The sequence below is a fragment of the Chiroxiphia lanceolata genome, chromosome 8, assembly GCF_009829145.1.
Source record: "Chiroxiphia lanceolata isolate bChiLan1 chromosome 8, bChiLan1.pri, whole genome shotgun sequence".
NCBI lineage: Eukaryota > Metazoa > Chordata > Aves > Passeriformes > Pipridae > Chiroxiphia > Chiroxiphia lanceolata.
The window spans coordinates 3,894,220-3,912,454 of NC_045644.1; the positions used below are offsets into that span (position 1 = coordinate 3,894,220).

General features: G+C 46.6%; 1 protein-coding gene across 3 annotated transcripts in view; it reads right to left on the bottom strand.

Moving 5' to 3' along the window:
• The window catches only part of CTBP2 (C-terminal binding protein 2), a 137,715-nt gene that overhangs the window by 27,477 nt on the left and 92,003 nt on the right, over positions 1-18,235 (bottom strand). Inside the window, exon 1 of one of the 3 annotated variants that reach the window (XM_032694224.1) lies at positions 15,196-16,888. The exons of the other annotated variants lie outside the window; for them this stretch is intronic. Coding sequence (XP_032550115.1) covers positions 15,196-16,888 — 1,693 coding nt within the window. Of the gene's footprint in view, positions 1-15,195; positions 16,889-18,235 lie in introns of those variants that run through there. 3 annotated transcript variants of the gene reach the window in all.

Consider the following 18,235-nt stretch of genomic DNA (forward strand, 5'->3'; position numbering starts at 1 on the left):
AATTCTAGAATGGTTTGGGTTGGAAGAGGCCTCAAAGACCATCCAGTTCCACCCCCTGTCAAGGCTGATAAACCAGATTGCTTCAAACCTCGTTCAACCCGGCCCTGAACACTTCCAGGGATGGGGCAGCCACAGCTTCTCTGGGCAACCTGTGCCAGGGTCTCGTCACCCTCACAGGGAAGAGTTTCTTCCTGATATCTAATCTAAATCAATTCTCCTTCAGCTTAAAAGCCAACAGAGAGATCCCTAGAAGAAGAGATGCAGATTTGTCACAGGGTCTGGAAACGATTCCCTGAGTTTACCAAAACAAGCTATTTTGTTGCTTCTCAGAAAAAGCAGAACTTGAGAGGTGCCAATCTCTCTCAGTGCCAGATTCGAGGGCTTGCCAACTGACATGGATGGGTTTCGTGACTTTTTGTGTTGCTTTGTATGTAATGCAAGGGTCACAACTCTTGTGAAGGACTCGTCTTCCAGCTCTCAGTGAATGAACATGATGGATCTGTACCAAATGCAGCCATGCTGTTGTGCTCTCTGGAGGTCCTGCAGGAGGTGTTGGTGAGGATGTAGCACAGACATCCATGACAACGAAACCTCTCAGACTCTCTTGACTCCTGCCTTTGGACTGAGCTGGTGAACCACATCTGCTGCATGAGGTACAGAGTGTGCACAGGAACTCCTCCTGGCATGTGCCTGGATTCAAGCAACCAACCTGATACTGCTCCACTGTTTCTGCCCCTGCTGGGCACACAAACAAAAAACCAGTTGCTACTTCCTTGTGAATCACATGAGGAGTGCCTGGAGTCAATGGGTTCAGTGTGGGGATCATTCAAACCAGCTGCGGCCACTAAAAGAATCCATTCTTCATTCCTGTGACCAGGCTTGCTAGAAAGTAGGGAGCAAATGTTCCACTCTAAATAGTTTTGGTCTGAACACAAGAGAAGCTATTGGCAACAACAATGTTGAGAGAAAGAATGTCTTAGCATCAGGCTCAGATGCCTTGCAAATGTATTTTGTATTCTCTACCCCAAACTGTATTTCTTTCTGCCTTTAACAGACTACATGCTTTAACTGGCTCTGGCAGATTGCTGAGTGTCTTTATTTTGGCTAGTAGAGAGCTCCCTTCCATATGGGATCTATCTAGGATGGAAAGCAGATCGACTGGGATGGAGAGCCCAACCCTAGCTGAGCACCAGTCCCCTGTGGCTCTCGACAGTGAAGCCAAGTTGTGCAGGAGTAATGGAATCATCGAATCACAGAATGGTTTGGGTTGGAAGAGACCTCAAAGATCATCCAGTTCCAGGGACACCTTCCACTAAAACAGGTTGCTCCAAGACCCATCCAAACTGGCCTTGAACACTTCCAGGGATGGGGCAGCCACAGCTTCTCTGGGCATCCTGTGCCAGGGCCTCCCCACCCTCACAGTAATTAGGGTCTTCTTTATATCTAATCTAACCCCACTGCCTTTCAGTTTAAGAGTTCCTACTGGGTGACTGACCAGGCCTGATCTGAGCATTTTCTCTGGACTGACTTGCAAGAGCATCCCTGACATGGTGCATATGTTCTGAATTTTATGTACTTCAGAAACAAAACGAGAAAAAATGTTATTGTGCTTCGCTGTGAAATACCAAAAGCACTGAACTGTGCTGCATTAACATGGCTTTTTCCCCAGGACTCTTGTCCAGCTCCAGGCTGACAGGAGGAGCTGGTACACCCTAAGAAGTGCCCATATTCTTTCCTCACACACCCAGGTACGTCTGCATGGCACAGTAACGAACGTGTCTCCTTCCTCCCTATCCAGTTATAAGTGCAGCCTGAACTAAGGACAGTGCTCATTAACAAAAGATACAAGAGAGGATAACGACTAAAAGATAAAGATTTGCGTTTATTAATGCCATAATATAGAGGAAATGATAAACCCCTGCAAACTGAGTTTCTAATTTGGTCTTAATCTCAGTGGGCGTAGCTGCACAAGCTCTGGCTGCCTCTCTGTCTCCTTTCCATCGGTCAGGACAAGCCTTTTCCCAAATCCCAACAGCTGGCTGGAGCAACCCCCCATCTCCTCTTTCTCACTACGACTTCCCTCAGAGCATGATGACTTTTAAATCCTTTTAGGCTCAAAGCCCAGTAAGCAGTAAAGCCCAGCACAAAGTGATATTTATTTCTCATTTTATATAAGAATCCAATAGAAAAATAACCTCAGCAGTATTTGTCATAGCCAGAGGTGGATTTGAAGCTCTTATGAAGTGAATGTGCTGCCCAGTGCCTGCTTCTTAACAGAGTTAGAGAAAGAGCCTGCCCTGAGCCCAAGCTCCTGTCCTCCTCCAGCTGGAGTAAGGACTGACTTCAAATCTTTTGGGGAGCTGGAAACTTAAGGACAAAGAACTTAAATGAACAGCCACAATGGCTGCAGAGTGGTTTCCTTAATTAGAAAATTGGCTGTGTTCCTAAGGAGGAGGAAAACAATGCTAGAGACTGCCAAGGCAAAGAGTAAGTAAAAACTGTAGCACATGTAGTTCTGGAGGAAACACAAACCAGCTCTATCAGCCCCCCAGATCCTCCAAAACCACTTGTAATTATTAGGCTGAAAACCAAGCATGGTCCTGCTGCTGAATCAGAGCAGCACAAGCTTGTGAATATGACTTGGCCTTAATTAATTCATTTTGACAAGGCTCAAAACACTCTTCAGGCGATTTAAGACACTGTAAAAAATAAGGAACTGACAGTTTTTGACCCCAAGATGTCAAATAGAGAACTGCTGTCTAGTTTTGATGAGCTGTCACTCTATCCCCTGGACATCTCTACTGCAGCTAAGCATTTCACATTGTGGGCTGCAACCACACATGGTCCATGAGACAACTGGCATGTTCTCAGAGCATCAGTCAACCCAGCTGCAACAGCATTCCAGAATCCCTGTTGGCACAGCAGCAGTGGTGGGTGGGTGGTCTTCAGAGATGGAAAATACCAACCAGGAAGGCTGTGTTGCTTTTTTAAACAGCAGACCAGATCCCCAGCACAACAAATTCTCCAAGAAGACACATCTCAGAGTGTGCACATCTCTCAAACCACCACAGGGACAGAGACGAAGAAAACCACAGGTAGAGAAACTGCAGCTTTTCCCAGTGCTGGTCACCTGTGAATCTGTCAATCCAACCAGCATCTGACACCTGTGATCAGAAAGAACCTGATAGCTGTCATGCTGAGACAACTGAACATCCTGCTATGGAAATTCAAATGTTCAGTGCCAAAACAGCGCTGCCGGGGAAGCAGCAGTGTCTGGGGAGACTGGGAAGGGAAAAGGACAAAACACTCTGGCTGCAGCAGAAAACCAACATGCTGATGCCTCTCCTAAGCACAGGACTCTGGCCAAGCAGAAACACGGGTCATGGACCGTTTCCAGGGGTGCACTTGAGACACTCTCACTGTAATTGAAGATGAAGCTGTGGCCTCCCAGGGCTGCGCACGCTCCTCGCTGCAGGGGGAGCCTCCCTGTCTGACTGAGCACAGTTTGGGGTTGGGGTTTCCTGCTTCAAACTAGAATGAAATGAAACACAGGTGTCTGATGTGAGGGACGCTGAGGAGCACGGCTGTGGGCTGCAGACAGGTGACTGGAGAGCAATGGTGGCAGGAAGGTTGAGTTTTTAGAGTGTGGTTTCAGAAAGAAAATCTCAGAGGACACCCTCGAGATCCTCTTCCATGCAGGAGATAAAAAAGGACCACCATAAACTTGACAGGAGAATATGGACATCTCTCCAGGAGATCTTCAAAATTCCTTACACTGACAGCCAGGAGCTCCATGTGGCTTGATACAAAGCAGCAAAGCACAGGTTACACAGTGTTTATGAGAAAATCATAGTGAAATCTTGGAATAGAGCTTTGTTTTTTTTAAAAAACAAAACAAAACAAAACACAATTTTAACTTGATATTTTGCCAAATTCTGATTGGAAACCTTTGCTCAAACCCCAAGGGCTCATGACCCACTGACCAACACTGCTGAATTTGGATGGACTCGAGTCAGAGTATTTCTAACACCATGAAGGGCAGGAGTTAGAGGCAAACAAACAAAGCATGTAACTGCGCCAACTTGAAAGGAGGAATGCACAGAAAACTTGGAACACAAACATTTTGTGACTGCTACCAGCACTGTTCTTACCAAGCATAGAATACTTTCCTAGAAACTGGCTACCTTGAGGGAACGCTCTCTCCCCTGCAATATTTTGGTTGGCTTATTGTTGTTGATTCCAGTATTTTCCCCTGTCTTCTGCTCTCCTACCTTCTTCCTTCCTCTCCCACTTCTCCAGATATGTTTGCACTGGAAGAAAGTGCTCCCTTTGACTCTATGGGGCAGTTTCCAGCTTTGCCTACACCCAGTGGTGTGTGCAGCCTGGCTGCTGCCTGGGCCATCCAGCATCTTTTAGTATATGTTTCTTCTTCAAAGTACTGTTTTGCTCTAAGTGCCTTAAAAAACCAAATAGGTAAGAGGCATATTAACTCAGTGTGTCTAATAATATCCCAGAGTGGGAGTAAAGGAAATTGGAGATTTCCCAGGAAACTGTCCAGAGTACAGCCAGATTCTTCCCATTACAGGGGGCATCAGAGGGAAGCACCTGGTGCAGGGAATCCATGACCAAATCATAAAACTACCAAAAGCTGGGTGGGAACTCCATTGCAAACTCTTCTCTTCTCAAGTCCAGCTGCAGCTCTGGAGCCTGAGGGCTCTGGGAGGAGCGGGAGAGGCTTTGCAGAAGGAAGTTAGAGCAGCAGCACTCTTCCTTACTGGCATCTAACACCTCTTCCTTCCTGGAGCAAAAGCAGCTTGTTGTCCCCCTGGGAGAACGGTGGAGCATCTCCTTTGGCTCTCACCAAGTGCTCTGCAACTTCCCTTACCATAAACTGCTTGCACAGCGTGAATCTGCACAGTGCAAAACCTCTTGAGCACTGAGCCTTGTGGGAGCCAACGTTGTTTCTCCCAATCCTTCTGTGAGATCCACTTTCCGCGTGTCCCTGAGATGCACTTGCCTTCTCCTCGACTGTGAAAGACCAGTCTCCCTCTCCGCTGATCCAACCCCTCTCCCTGCCTCTGCCCTCCTGCCAGCTGCACACGAGAGCACGTGGATGGGTACAAATGGCCAGGTTTGCTGTTCTCAGCACCACCTCCTCTCTCCAGTGCCACCACTACTGAGGACAAAACACCGTGGCTATGGACCACCCAACCTCTGCTCAAACAGTCCCACTGCTGTACCAGAGATGGAGATGGAGACTGTGGTAGGATGGGACTTCCCAAAGCATTTCCCAGGACAAAGCTCATCTACTACCACAAAACAACTACCAAGAGAGAAAAAAACCTCAGTTTCAGAGCTAAGCACAAGTTACAAGCCATATTTACTAGATCACTACATTTAGTAGATATGGTGCTTGGGGACATACATGGTTTAGTGGTGGACCCGGCTGGATTAATGGTTGGATTGTTGATCTTAGAGGTCTTTCCCAACCTTAATGATTCTATGATTCTACTACCAACTTCCCAAACCTCCTCTTATCCTCTTGTCACCTCAGAAGGACAAGGCTTTCAAATGGATCTTCTCTGGATTTCTCTCATGAACCTCTAACAGCTGCAAATCAAGTATCACAAAGTGATTTTTACTTAGCAAAGCACCCATTTTTCACCCTGAGCACTACCTCCCCTCTGACAAATATCTCTGTTTACAGTCTGGAACTCTCATATCGAGCCATGACTAGATTCACTATCCCCACACACTCCTGTTGTGTCAATATTACATGATTCACATTTCTCTTTCTCCTCCTCAACTGCTGCTATGATTCTCAGTGCCATTAGCTCTCACAAGTGACCTGCTTTGCTTTATGGTAGCCCATAGTGTCACTAATCCTAAAATTATCCCAAAATACAGATAGACAGGCCAGTTCTGACATATTCAGCTATTTCTGAGATCTTCTTCAAACCCTTCTGCAAAACAGCCAGCTCTGCCCTTCCCACAGGACTCCATCTTTCCTTCTCCAGGGAAGAGCCACTGGTCCCTGCCCTCTATTCATGCTTTTGTGGTAGAACAGCCACCTTCCAGCTCTCTGGACACTTCTGGATTTCCACACTAATGCTCTAGACTTGGTGTCATTCAATCAAGTTTCAGGTCTCACCTTCTGCTCTTTCCCAGCTACCACTCAGCTGTGCCTGGTGAAGCATTTATGGCAACCCAGCCACTCAGAATGGTCAAAAAGCCACAATAATTTATCAATTAATTTTGCACCCTCTCTACAGCGGAACACAGTGGGTCCATACCTGTGAATAATTTTAATTGTCTGAGTTATTTTTCAGACTAGATCATGAGTAGGAGCAGAAGCCAGTCTGACACACTGTAGTTTTAGGCTGAGTAAACCAAAAATGTAGTAAGTTGCCTAATCAGAATGAGAACAGGAATATGGTGATTTCATGTAAAAATATCAGAAATTAAGAAAAAAGAAACATTCAACCGTATGCACAACTTCAACTCTTTCAAATGGCAAATGTCCAAAGCAGAATGATAGTTTTTAACACACAACCACCGCTGCATCTCAAAGACCATGCAAAAATAACCCAAAACTGAATAGTCAACAGCAAACTACATAGTCAACATCAGTGCTGACTGGTACCATATTTAAAAACAATTTGAGCTTTAATAATTTAACACAATTTAATTTGCTGGTAGTAGGAAAGGTGGAATTTGTTTTTCTTCCAAAGGATGACGTGGATGGATATCCTATCTCTGTAAGGTACACCCCAATTTGTGGTAAGTGCTGGGCTTGAATCCAAACACACACACAAAACACACACACACACAGAAAAGCCTTGGTGTTGTCCAGATCAGGCCCACAAACCACGGAAACATCCTCCCACATGTTTAACATGTAACATTTGAAAATGAGCAACATCGCTGATATTTATTCTACCTGTAAACCCTCTACTAGAATTTTGTTTCAGAAATTTTCAAACTTTCAAGTGTTTGGTGGAATTTCCTTTCCTGCCTTGCTTCAGCCTGTTAATAACAATCCCAGTGCTAATGACCCAACTCGTGAGTGCACAGAGGGAAAACAGCTTCATGAAATATTGATACACACTTGGAAATTTGACAATTATCTCCAGAGCTCCTTGGTAAAACCTGAAAGCAAACAAATAGCAAACATTTCCTCTACTCATTAAAACACTGAAAAACAGAGAAAGGAACCTACTCATTACCCATTTGATAAATCTATCCTATTATTTTTAATAATGCACAGGCATTCAATGCATGAAATGTGCAGTTCCTCTTCCTTAAAGAAACTGTTGGATTTGTAGATCTAATTTTAAGAAATGCAATAAAAATCACTGATGTAGATATGGTTCCTTTTGCAGGAGAAGGTGAAATCCTTCTATTGAAATCAATGACAAAATCACCATTTCTTAGGTGGAAGCAAAACTTCACTCACTGCCCTATTTTGAAAGCTGCCTGTCCAGAAAAATATTCTACAAAAATCAGAAATATTAAGGGGTTTTTTGGCCTTTCTCATAGAAGCTTCAGAAACAGAAAATTGATGTAAAAAAGAGCTGATGAGCCTCACCATGGGGCTGCTGGTCCATGAAATATATCTCTGCATCTTGCTTATCCTACACCAGGGAGATAAGCCAGCTCACCCTCTGGCCAGAGCACAGAGTCCGTGCTTTTAGGATGAATGGGAAATTCAGAGAAAACCTTCCCTGCTGAATAAATATGAACCCTAAGGGGAAAAATTCCAATGCAGAGCATGACGGGTTGCTCAGAGTTGCATTGGTGTCATGAGTTATTAGTAATTCTGGTTTCTGGACCTTTTAGCCCTGACTGTGGATGAAACAGAACCACAAATGCTGCAGACAAGAATGAAATGGAAATTTAAGGTTCTTAAGCCAAATGTTTCAGCTGCTAAGATAACTTCCACTCTCATGCAGGTCCACTCAACATGAATTCAAAGACAGAAAAAGCTCAATAGGAAAGATCAATAGGAATTGCTGGTCAGGTGGGATAACTAAAGCTGCATTTCAGCATTCCTGATTACTTCAGGGTCCCAACAGGACAGTCTAGATACTGACAAGCTCTCTGCTGTCCACACTGAATACTATCTTTTATCTTTCATAATATTAATCAAGTTTCCTTTCATCAACAAAGCAAAATACATGCACTTGCATGAACCACTGTACTTTTTGAACATTCATTTAAACCTTTCTAACAAAGCACTGAAAGGAAGGCAGAGAATACAACAAATGACTGTGTGTGACATTTCCATTTCTGGTTTTTTTTTTTTTCCACTCAGTGGGTAACAGTGAGAGACTCCATTAAGAGACTGGGCCATCCTAAGAAAAGGCTGATAATCTACAGGGTCACTAAGGGAGTGTGTGGGAGGCAGCTTGAAACTGCTCAGGGATTTGCAGTGTTAGAACAAGCGTCAGGAAAAGTGTTAAAGTTAAGAAGACCAGTAAGGAAGGCAGGGGGGCACCACCAGGTTCTCACATCCCACCACCCTCTGACTCCCAGTGCTCCCAGGCAAGGAGGTAACACACTTGGAGATGTCACTGCAACAGCTGGAAAGTGCATGCCAAATGTTTCAACGAGACCTCAGTTCTGATCCACTTTTTCTGACTCTTTTCACAAAAAGCATACCCTAAATTATTTCTTATCACTGTGTTTGCTGTCTAAGCAAAGTCTCGTCTGCTTATTTGCTTGCCAAGCCAGTGTGACAAGCTAGGAAATAATAAATTGCTCGATAACCAAAACAAGTAACTTCTGGCAAAAAATGAAGGCTGAAGAAGCACTGATCCAAATGGATAATGACTGAGACACTGATTATATTTTTAAGAGTTTTTCTCCCCATTTTCATGCGTATACATATTTGCATATATAAATAAAACATGAGAATGCCATCTTGGCTGTTCATACCAGCGTTTACCAAGGACCTCCATCAGCTCCAACCATTCAGTGAGCCCTGCTGGTTTTCTTCTTATGATCACAACCTGCTTGTCTCTCAGATTACAGAGCCTAAACCACCCTCTTCCCAGGATCTGTAAGATGCTTTTGGGAGCTGCAGGAACAGCACTGTACTGTCATTCTTCTCTCAGCCCCTCCTTGCCTGCCTCTGCTTTCATTTACAAGACAAGGCAAGAGGTCATTGCCCTTGGCCACCCAATATTTGCTGGTTGAAGTGCACCCCAAGGCCTGGGGTGCTCCCAGGAGGGAATGAGAGAAGGAATGCCACAGGAGGGATGGGAACACAAGCCTCCACCACTGGCAGCACCAGCACTGGCTGTTCAAATGTGGAATATGCTGTTCATGCATCTGGCGGTCATGGTGCAGACACTCTCTGCAAACAAAAAACCGGAATTTATGCCTGGTAAATCAGGGTAGGTCAAGGGCTTCCAAAGTACCCAAGACCTGGAGCCATCACGCTGGAGAATGAACTGTGCCAGCCCTGCAGCTGGAAGTTTTCCACCATCAAGGGGCAGAGGGTGGCCCTGCCCAGGCAGGGCCAGGGCCGTGTTCTGCTGGGCCATGGGACACTCGATTAAGCCGATTGTTGGCCCCTACACGCTCTGCACTGGGGGAGAGGGCGGGGGAAGGAGAGCCGGGCACTAATCCCCTCCATCTGCTCTGAAGCGGCTAATTGGATTGGGAGTGCAGAAGGCAAGGCCCCCGGACACTGGCCAGGCCAGGCACGGGCACTCTGAAACCTCCTGTTTCCCTAAACAAAGCTGCTTTGGCACAGAGAGTCCCACTCTGCCAAACACCTCTGTCCAAACCCCTCCTAAGGCTGCACTCAGCCAGGGCACCCCTGCTCAGCACCTCTCTGCTGGAGAGGTCAGACTAAATACTGAAAAAACAACACCCATGAATCCCCCCCTCCAGAAGTAACATTTCATCTTTAACAAAACACTACAAACAGCAGGAAAAGAGATTAAAAATTAGCTTTCTTTACCAAAAGCCAGCGGAACACTGTTAATGTCAGGTTTTATTTAGGTGCAGAAGTCAAAAACTCGACTGCCAGTTGCCATCTATAAACCTTACCAATATCAGTTCTACATCTGCAACATTTATTCTACATCAGGGGCTTAGTGATGCTGGTCTTCTGCTTTTCGAAGATTCAGCTCAGCAACTACTTTGCTTTTAAAATAACAGTCTATTCAGTTGTGCAGCATTTTCATTAAGCTGGGCTATAGTGTGATGCCATGAGAATGAAAAGAAGAAGAAATATAAAAAATGTTTAATACAATAATGATCAGAAACCTTTAAAATTTTTTTTCCCCCTCTGTGAACACGAAGTTTGTAGCTATGGAAACTACTTATGAGAAAGCTAAAAAAAAATGTCGGCAAATATAGTCAGAGAATGATCTGGATATATGAAAGTCCTAACAATGCTACAGAACTAGAGACACAGGGTGAAAGAAAAGTGTAAATTGAAGATGACAACACTTGAGCATCTGACAACACATTCTCCTCTGACAGGCCAAATTCATTTTCATTGCCACGGCACTGAAGTCAATGAATTGCAACTGGAATGAGTTTGACACTTTATATTGCTTTTGATAAAACCATTACAAAAAGCGTATTTCAACCTTTAAAAAAGTATTTTAAAAGCGTATTCTCTGCAATCAGTGAATTGTATGTGCATATTGGCAGAGACAGTCAGTGTTATATCAAGGTAGCACATCTCTCACACATTCTGTTCTTCAGCCATTCACCTGACCAAGGTGGGCAGTTCTGGTGACTTCAATTTTATCCCAGTCTGTATTTTTGTGTGGAAGTTATGATCTCAGTTAAAATGATTACTCCACGGTTTTGTCAGTGAACACAGTGCTCACTAACTCTACCTGGAGTAACACACTAGCTGGAAACGGCTCCAAGGACATGCTATGGTCTGTCAGGTCAATGTGCAAATTAAATCAGATTTATTCAGTACACGGAGCTTCCTTTGGTGCTGTTTCAGTCTGTATTGTTAATTGAGCTGCCTTACATGCACACATTGTGATTACATGCTGCAGTCTGTAATCAGAAAACACAGGGAAGAAAACCTGAAGTTGATTTCTGAACATCCGCTGTACTGTGCAAAGAATAAACCAACATCAACAAATGGCTCAGGGAATTTATATTATGTATGAAATATCTTGCTAAACTCTGCCCAGAGAAAGCTATGGCAATTTAGCTTAAATTAATTAGCTTAAAAGAATTAATAGCTTAAAAGAATGGGCAAATGTTGCCCTTTTAGCCATTCTTGATAGGCTCTTTTAACCACCCTTGAACAACCATCAAGGCTCTTGCTCCTGACTACGCCCTTTCCTCTTTGGGGGTTGCCCACATGAAGAGTTTCAGCCTGCAACTGATGTGTGGTTAACGCAGCTTTTATCTGTGGCAGGGTGGAAAATACCAATAAAAGGCATCACAATGAAGTGTTAAATAGTATAAGCAGAGCTGAGCTAATCACAGTGAAAGGCATTTCTAGCTGGGCTCTAAGCTGATGAAAGAGAAGATGAATCTCCTTCACGCCAGAGAGAACCACTTGTCCAAGGAGGGCAGTTGCCCTCAGCCCGGCTTTCCCAGCTCAGGAGAAGGTCAGACTTTCAACCAAATTTTACAGCCAAGTAATTTTGCTCCTCCTTCCTGATGATACCTACACAACTTTAAGGGGCAGCCCTGCTCCTCATCCCCACAGGAAGCATCTTCCCCTCTGTGATCACTTGCTTTCGCATCTTTATGCGTAAACTAGAGCTTGAAAAACCATCCAAGACACATATTTGCAATGAATCACCATTCCCTAAGTCCAGCATCAGACACAGAAATCTGGACCAGCCCCTGTTTGGGAGAAGTCCAGGCTAGCTACAAGGAAAACACAAGACTTCTTATCTGCCAACTGCTTTAAAACTAAAACATTGGATTAAATAAATGTAAATTAAGTCATGTAATAAAAATACTAGCAAACATAATAAACTGAAGATGCAACATCTTGGAGGCGGAGCTCCAGCAATCTGATCAGTGACCGTGAGACACAGTTTGCCCTCATCAGCTTTGCTGACCTGGACTATTTATTTCCCTGCCTTCCCTCCCACCCCAGCACGAGGCTGTCACAGACAGCTCTGGCAGCAGCCACCCGCTGACACATGTTTGTCACTCAGACCTTGCAGGGCTTTTTCATGCTTGCCACCGAGATGACTTAGTGTGTTCACTACTGGTGATGCAGGAGCAGCCAGCTACCAGGATGTTTCTCCCTGGGGAAGCCACTCCTGACAGCTTCATAGACAAGGTCTCAATGACGCAGAGAGCGGCGGCTTTGCCAGAGCTGTGGCTGGGGAGTTCCTGGGATGGGAAGCCGGATCATCTCCGGAGACGTCACTCCAACACCACAGCAACGGGTTTAGGGTGCTCATTCACCACCTTCTGCTCATACAACTCTGCAATTCCCAGGAAGGACAATTTATCTACCTTCTTTTAATTATTTAACAAAATGTAAAGCAGTTGCAACAATAAATCTTGTTTCTGATTTTCCCTTATCTGACCACGCCAAAGCAAGAGGCCCATAAGCATCCATCGTGTTCCTGTATTCCTCCCCGGGATCCTGCCTCTACCATCAGAAACACCAGGCAGGAGAAGACACCCTCCTGCAAGCCCTCTGCCCAAACTTCAAAGTGAACAGCAGCTCTGCAGAATGCACAGAGAGTGTCAAAGCTCAGCACAAAATGACAAATTGGACATACAGGAACAAAGATTACAACACACATTTCAACAAGACTTAAAAAAACCCCGAAAATGATCTATATTAAGGCCTTATCCATACAACAAGCTTCAAAACATGACTGGACTGTAACGGGCACTTTATAATCCTCTGCTGCCTGAGAAGACATTAACCTACACTGACAGAAAATATTTGCAGCCATTTAGAGACAGAGTTTAATACTGAACTTGCTTTCACCTTGTGACTCAAATATCCACAGCCAAAGCTACAGCTAGGAGAAGGCTCGTCACTCCTAAAAACACATCCAGTCTCTTTCTGCTGGCAAATAAGATTTTCCTGGATTTAGCCAAGTTTCTGCCATCCACTCAATGCTTTAAAACATCTTAACATATTTGTAACCTCAGCTTATCCCCTCGTGGGTAAACGTGAACACTCCTCCTCAGCACAGTTCAAACATCTACAAACTGCCACACCTTCCATTTTTAATCCATACCCTTCCATGTGTCTTACCTTGGCTTCTACTTTTAAAATACAGTTTAACAGGAAGAAAACCTCTCAGGCTATTTGGAAAAGAAAAAGGGGAAATAAATAAAAAAAGAAGACAATTTTACAGGTCCTACTCCAGCTAAACCTTTCAGGGCCTTCAATGAGAAGATAATCTTTCTGTGATTATGGCCAAACCCTCTCGTTGCTTGGCAACACATAATTAAGGAATATGTTTTCAGATCCGCTTTGCAAGCTGGCCATTATCAGATGAAATTACTGGAGCAACAAATGTCATCCTCATGCAAATGAGCTGGTAGTGGGCAAAAAAAAAGAGAGGGTTGTGTAGCAAGAAAGAGCTCAACAGCACAGAAACGCTGCTGGCTTCGTCTTGCTGCTCATCGGTAAATCTGGTAAAGGGAAGGGACGATTTGAGATTTTTAGAGAACAGGGTTTGCAGTTTATATACAAGACACAGGGAAGGAGGGATCTGTTTCTTGTGGTGGAGGAGGTTGCTCCCAAGCCCTGTGCTGTGGAAGTCCTTCACCCCAGAGCTTTCACTGCATCGGTATCGACCTCTCAATCAGACGCACCGCAAATAAATGAACATATTTGTGTTCCCCACATTATGCCAGTTTGCCTTTTTTTCTGCATTTATTTAAAAATACTGCCTGGATGTACTGCTTTCCCATCTGATCCATGTCAACACAGAACATGTTGCCTAATATTGCAGCATTTTTTAGAAATCAATACGTTACACCCGCTACATAAAGGATGCATCAGCGTGAAAGAACCGGCACCTACTTCCTAACTGTGTAATTATGGTGCGGCAGGGAAAGGGGTGCGCCAAGTGTCTGCATTTTGACAACTTTATCATTTCCACTCACAAAATCATTCTTTATTTAGATTCCTGTGGAATGGCATCACCAGTTTGGCACCGTCTTGATGCCTATAAATGGTATCCTCTTATTAAAGCTTTGTGTGTGTGTGCAGTGGAAGGGCACATTGTTCAGGGCTTGTTTGCATGGGGGTTCAGCTGGGCTGCACGGGGAGAAAATTCCCTGCTCACGGAGTCACCACCAGGAAAAACGTTTCAAGGGGTTTCTTTCCACCTTTTTTTCAAACAAGTCAAGCCACAAATGAGTGGATTTGCTGAATTTCCTTATACTTTGCAGGGTGGTTTTGGAGGTTAAGTTTCTGTCAGGCTCTGAGTGTTATCATCAATGTACATCTCCAAAACGGAGGAGCAGAGCCTGCTCAGATTATACAGTTTTCCATCTGAGCAGCCAAGAGCCTGAACGCTTCTACCAGGGGAAGGGAGCCACCATTCATTTTTATTGTTCCAGTGCTTAACGACAGGCTTTTAGTTTTAAGCACAGCCCTATTACTTTAACAGCTCTATCGCTTCACTTACAGGCATCTCGAGAAGGAAATCAAGGGGTTTATTTTGTATGCCTGATAAAACAGCAAATTAATAATAAGAAGAAAAGCCTTAGGTAATGGCCAAAGGTAAGTCGATTCTCAAATAACACCATTAGCTATCTGATGAATTTAGTCAAAACAATGCCAACCATTTCCTCGGAGGAACACATTTGCGCCTGATAACAGCGGTAAAAAGTCAATCTGCAGCAAACCCTGTAGTCCTAATTGCTCAGCCAGCGCACTATCTAATCTCCTGTTCTCTACAAACAACAAGAACGGCAAGATTAACCTTGGAAGCATTATCTGAGATACCGCTCAGGTTTAACTGAAGTTGGCTAAACAAATAAAATATTTGGAATTTAACCGCAGAGCGAGAACCAGCATCTTTAGCTCCGCATGGCCAGCACAGCCCTGCACAGAAATCCCCTTCGCCTCCTTCTCTAACTAGGAAAGGGTGTAATATTTAGGTATGAAATGCCAAGATAACTGACTGTGGGTTTTTTGAGGGATAAATTAAGCAACAACAAGGTGGTTGTAAACTACTACATGGACTAAGACCCTTCAGTAATTACTTGGTTCAGGCGATGCCATGGTGGAGACGATGACGGGGGGCCCTGTGCGCCGGCTGAGCTTCGGGTACGGGGAGACCTGGGCAGGGAAGGTGGGTCCAGTGGGTGCCAGGCTGCCATCCCCCGGTGCTCCCGGCCGGCGGAGGAGCTGGGGGCTGCTGTGAGGGCTGGGTGCCGGTGATGCCGCCGCCACCGTCCGCTCCCTCTTCATCAGCTCCATGGGCACGGTGTAGGTGGTGGGATACGCCGTTTTGGGGCTGGGGTGCGGGTTGGCCGTGGTCATGGCCATGCCGGCTGGAGCAGAGTAGGCAGAGGCCGGACGCGTGCTGCAAGGCAGGGGCGTGTTGTATCCCGAACCAGGGAGGAAGTGTGGCCCCGGAGGAGCCCCCACAGGGGCCGGGTAGGTGGTGGTCTCCAGCAGGTGCTGGGTCGGGGCGCTGGATGGCCGGCGGTGCATCTCAACCCCTCTCGGGGAGAGCGGCTGCAGGGGGGGTGGGTGCTGAGAGGCAGCGGGGCCGTCCGTGGTGGGCCCCGCCATGAGGGGCGCCCCGTAGTCCCCTGGGAGCTCGCTGCGGTGGCTGAAGCTGTTGGAGCGGGTCCTGGGGCGCAGCGTCCCAGCCCTCCGCTCCTGCCTCTGCAGCTGCATCTCTGCCTTGTAGTTGTGGGCGATGCGGGACAGCACTCGGGCCTGGCCCAGGTTCGGCGCCACCGACTTGATGTCATTCTCCTCCATCATGGCCAGCAGGTTCGGGGAGTCGAAGCCCTGCTGCAGCAGGGCAGCAAAGGTGCTCTCCGAGACACCCTCCGCCCGCAGCAGTGCCACAAACTCGGGGTCAAAGCTCCTCTTGCCCTCCGGTCCAGGGAAGGTGGGGGGCACCGGTGGGTGGGAAGGCGTCGCCACCGCTGCCTCATAGCCGTCGTAGGGACCCTTGGTGCTGGTGCTCTCTCTGCCTGGTCCGTAGCTGCTGCCAGTGGTGCTGGTGGGATCCACCACCAGGCAGGTGGGGGCAGCTTGCCTGGCCCCCGGTGCCTCAGGGGGCCGCTCTGTCCCATCAGTGTAGCCCGGCCTGCCAGGAAAGGCGGGTGGCTCTGCCGCGTAGCGCGGGCCAGGGGGCTCCGTGCCATACCATGCCGGGGACACGTCCCTGCCGCGCATCCGCTGCCCGTCCAGGGCCAGCTTGGGGTCCCTGTAGAGGCGGGTGGTGTCTGGTGGGGCTGGCGGGCGCACCAGGGTCTGGTCCCAGGACAACCTGCTGCCGGGTGCCCCATAGCTTGCCAGCGGCCTGCCCGCCACGTGGTCACGGTAGCACCGGGGGTCCTTGGGTGACCTTGCCGACAGCGACGGGTCGCTGTAGTAATCCTGGGGCGGCAGAGAGCCCCGGCCTGCCATGGGCGCCGGCCGGTCGCAGTAGGTGAAGTCGGGCACGGAGCCTTTCCTCAGCGGCCCCGGGGCGAAGGCGGCATCCTGGTACGGGTACGCCTCCTGCTTCAGCTCCGCGCCGCCCTGCAAGATGATCTCGTTGGCCCGGGGTGGCTCGTACCATCCGCCCTCGCCGCCATAGGTCAGGGAGCTCCTCCGGCCCGGCAGCCTTTGGTACTCAAAGGCGTTCTCGCTCTCCCAGTTCCCCTCATACCAGCCAGCAGCATCCCAGCTCTGCGAGCGGCCGATGTTGGGGTGCTTGCTGGGGATGGGCATCGTCACAAGGCCGCTCGCTCCTGGTGACACGGAGAAGAGGAGGTGCCTTCCTTCCCAGTGCTTCTCCGGCACGCATCAACACTAGACCGTGCTCCGCCTGAGCCCTCCCGGGACTTCAGAGACCGCCGGCGGGTGGTTTTGCCTTTCAGAGTGTTGCCTGAATTATTAATCCCTGGTAACCTTAGGAGGCAGAGCATGCGGCTGGGCCCCTTCCCGTGCGGTGCAGCCACGGAGGAGAGCGGCCGCGCTCAGCCCAGATGCTTTATCCTCTGCCGCTGGGGACGGCGTGCACATGGACAACTGGCCGAGCAGTGTGTGGGGATTAGGAGCTAAATAAAACCTCTAAAGCCCTCGCTCCATGTGACATCATTTTAGCCCGATGAAATCTCACGCACTGACCCAGCCAGCAACCTCAATGCAATTTTTCCCCAGGGAATGATTTTTTTTTTTTTAACTGTTGTTTTTTTTAACACGTGTTTCATGTGTTTCAGTTGTCTCCTTCCCAATGTGCTCAGGGAGTCTACACCAGCTCCCACCAGGAACTGGCGGTGGGATAACGGAACGTGCCCATTTCCATTCATCCCCACACACACACACATGTAAAAATAAAAAAGAAAGCTTCAGTGTCAGCTCAATCTTAATCCAGCCTGATGAAATGCTAATCCACTGCACACAGCTAAGGACAAATTAAATGGGAGTCAGCAGACAGGCCTAAAAAAAGGCCAATGCAAGATATTCAAGACTACAAGAGCAGTTAGAAATTAGTTAGGTGTCTGTTTAGCACTTTATGAATATTGTAATTTGCGCTGGAAATTACATTTTTTGTTGTATTTTCAAATTAGCCACACTAACCAGGCTCTGAATGGATTCTTTATATTATTACCATAATACGCAAATCCCTTCATCATCCCAGGACAGAAAATTGTGGAGGTGTAATCTGGAATGTATAATTTTAAGACCCTAGCACAGGTCATGGAAAAGGAGGGGAGGATCAAAGGATCTAAAGCCCAGTCTTACAAAGCAAAAAGGAATAGTAGACTTTTGTCTATTATCTCCAGCTTCCTTTGGAAAAACTACATGTTTATGAGATGGGAAAACACTGTGAAACATCAGACAAAACTCAATTTATATTGAGCAGTATTTCAACATTCATATGGATTAAGCTTTTTTTACACTTAAGAGTGGGCATAAAGGATTTAGATGGAATCACACCAGAGAAAATTGTTATTTGGGAATGTAATAAAAATTTCCATATAGAGTCATTGTTTTCAGAGGAGATATTAAAATGGCTCCCCAAAACATGCAGTCTAAATTATGACATGCTGCTCATGCTCAAATATTCCTTTT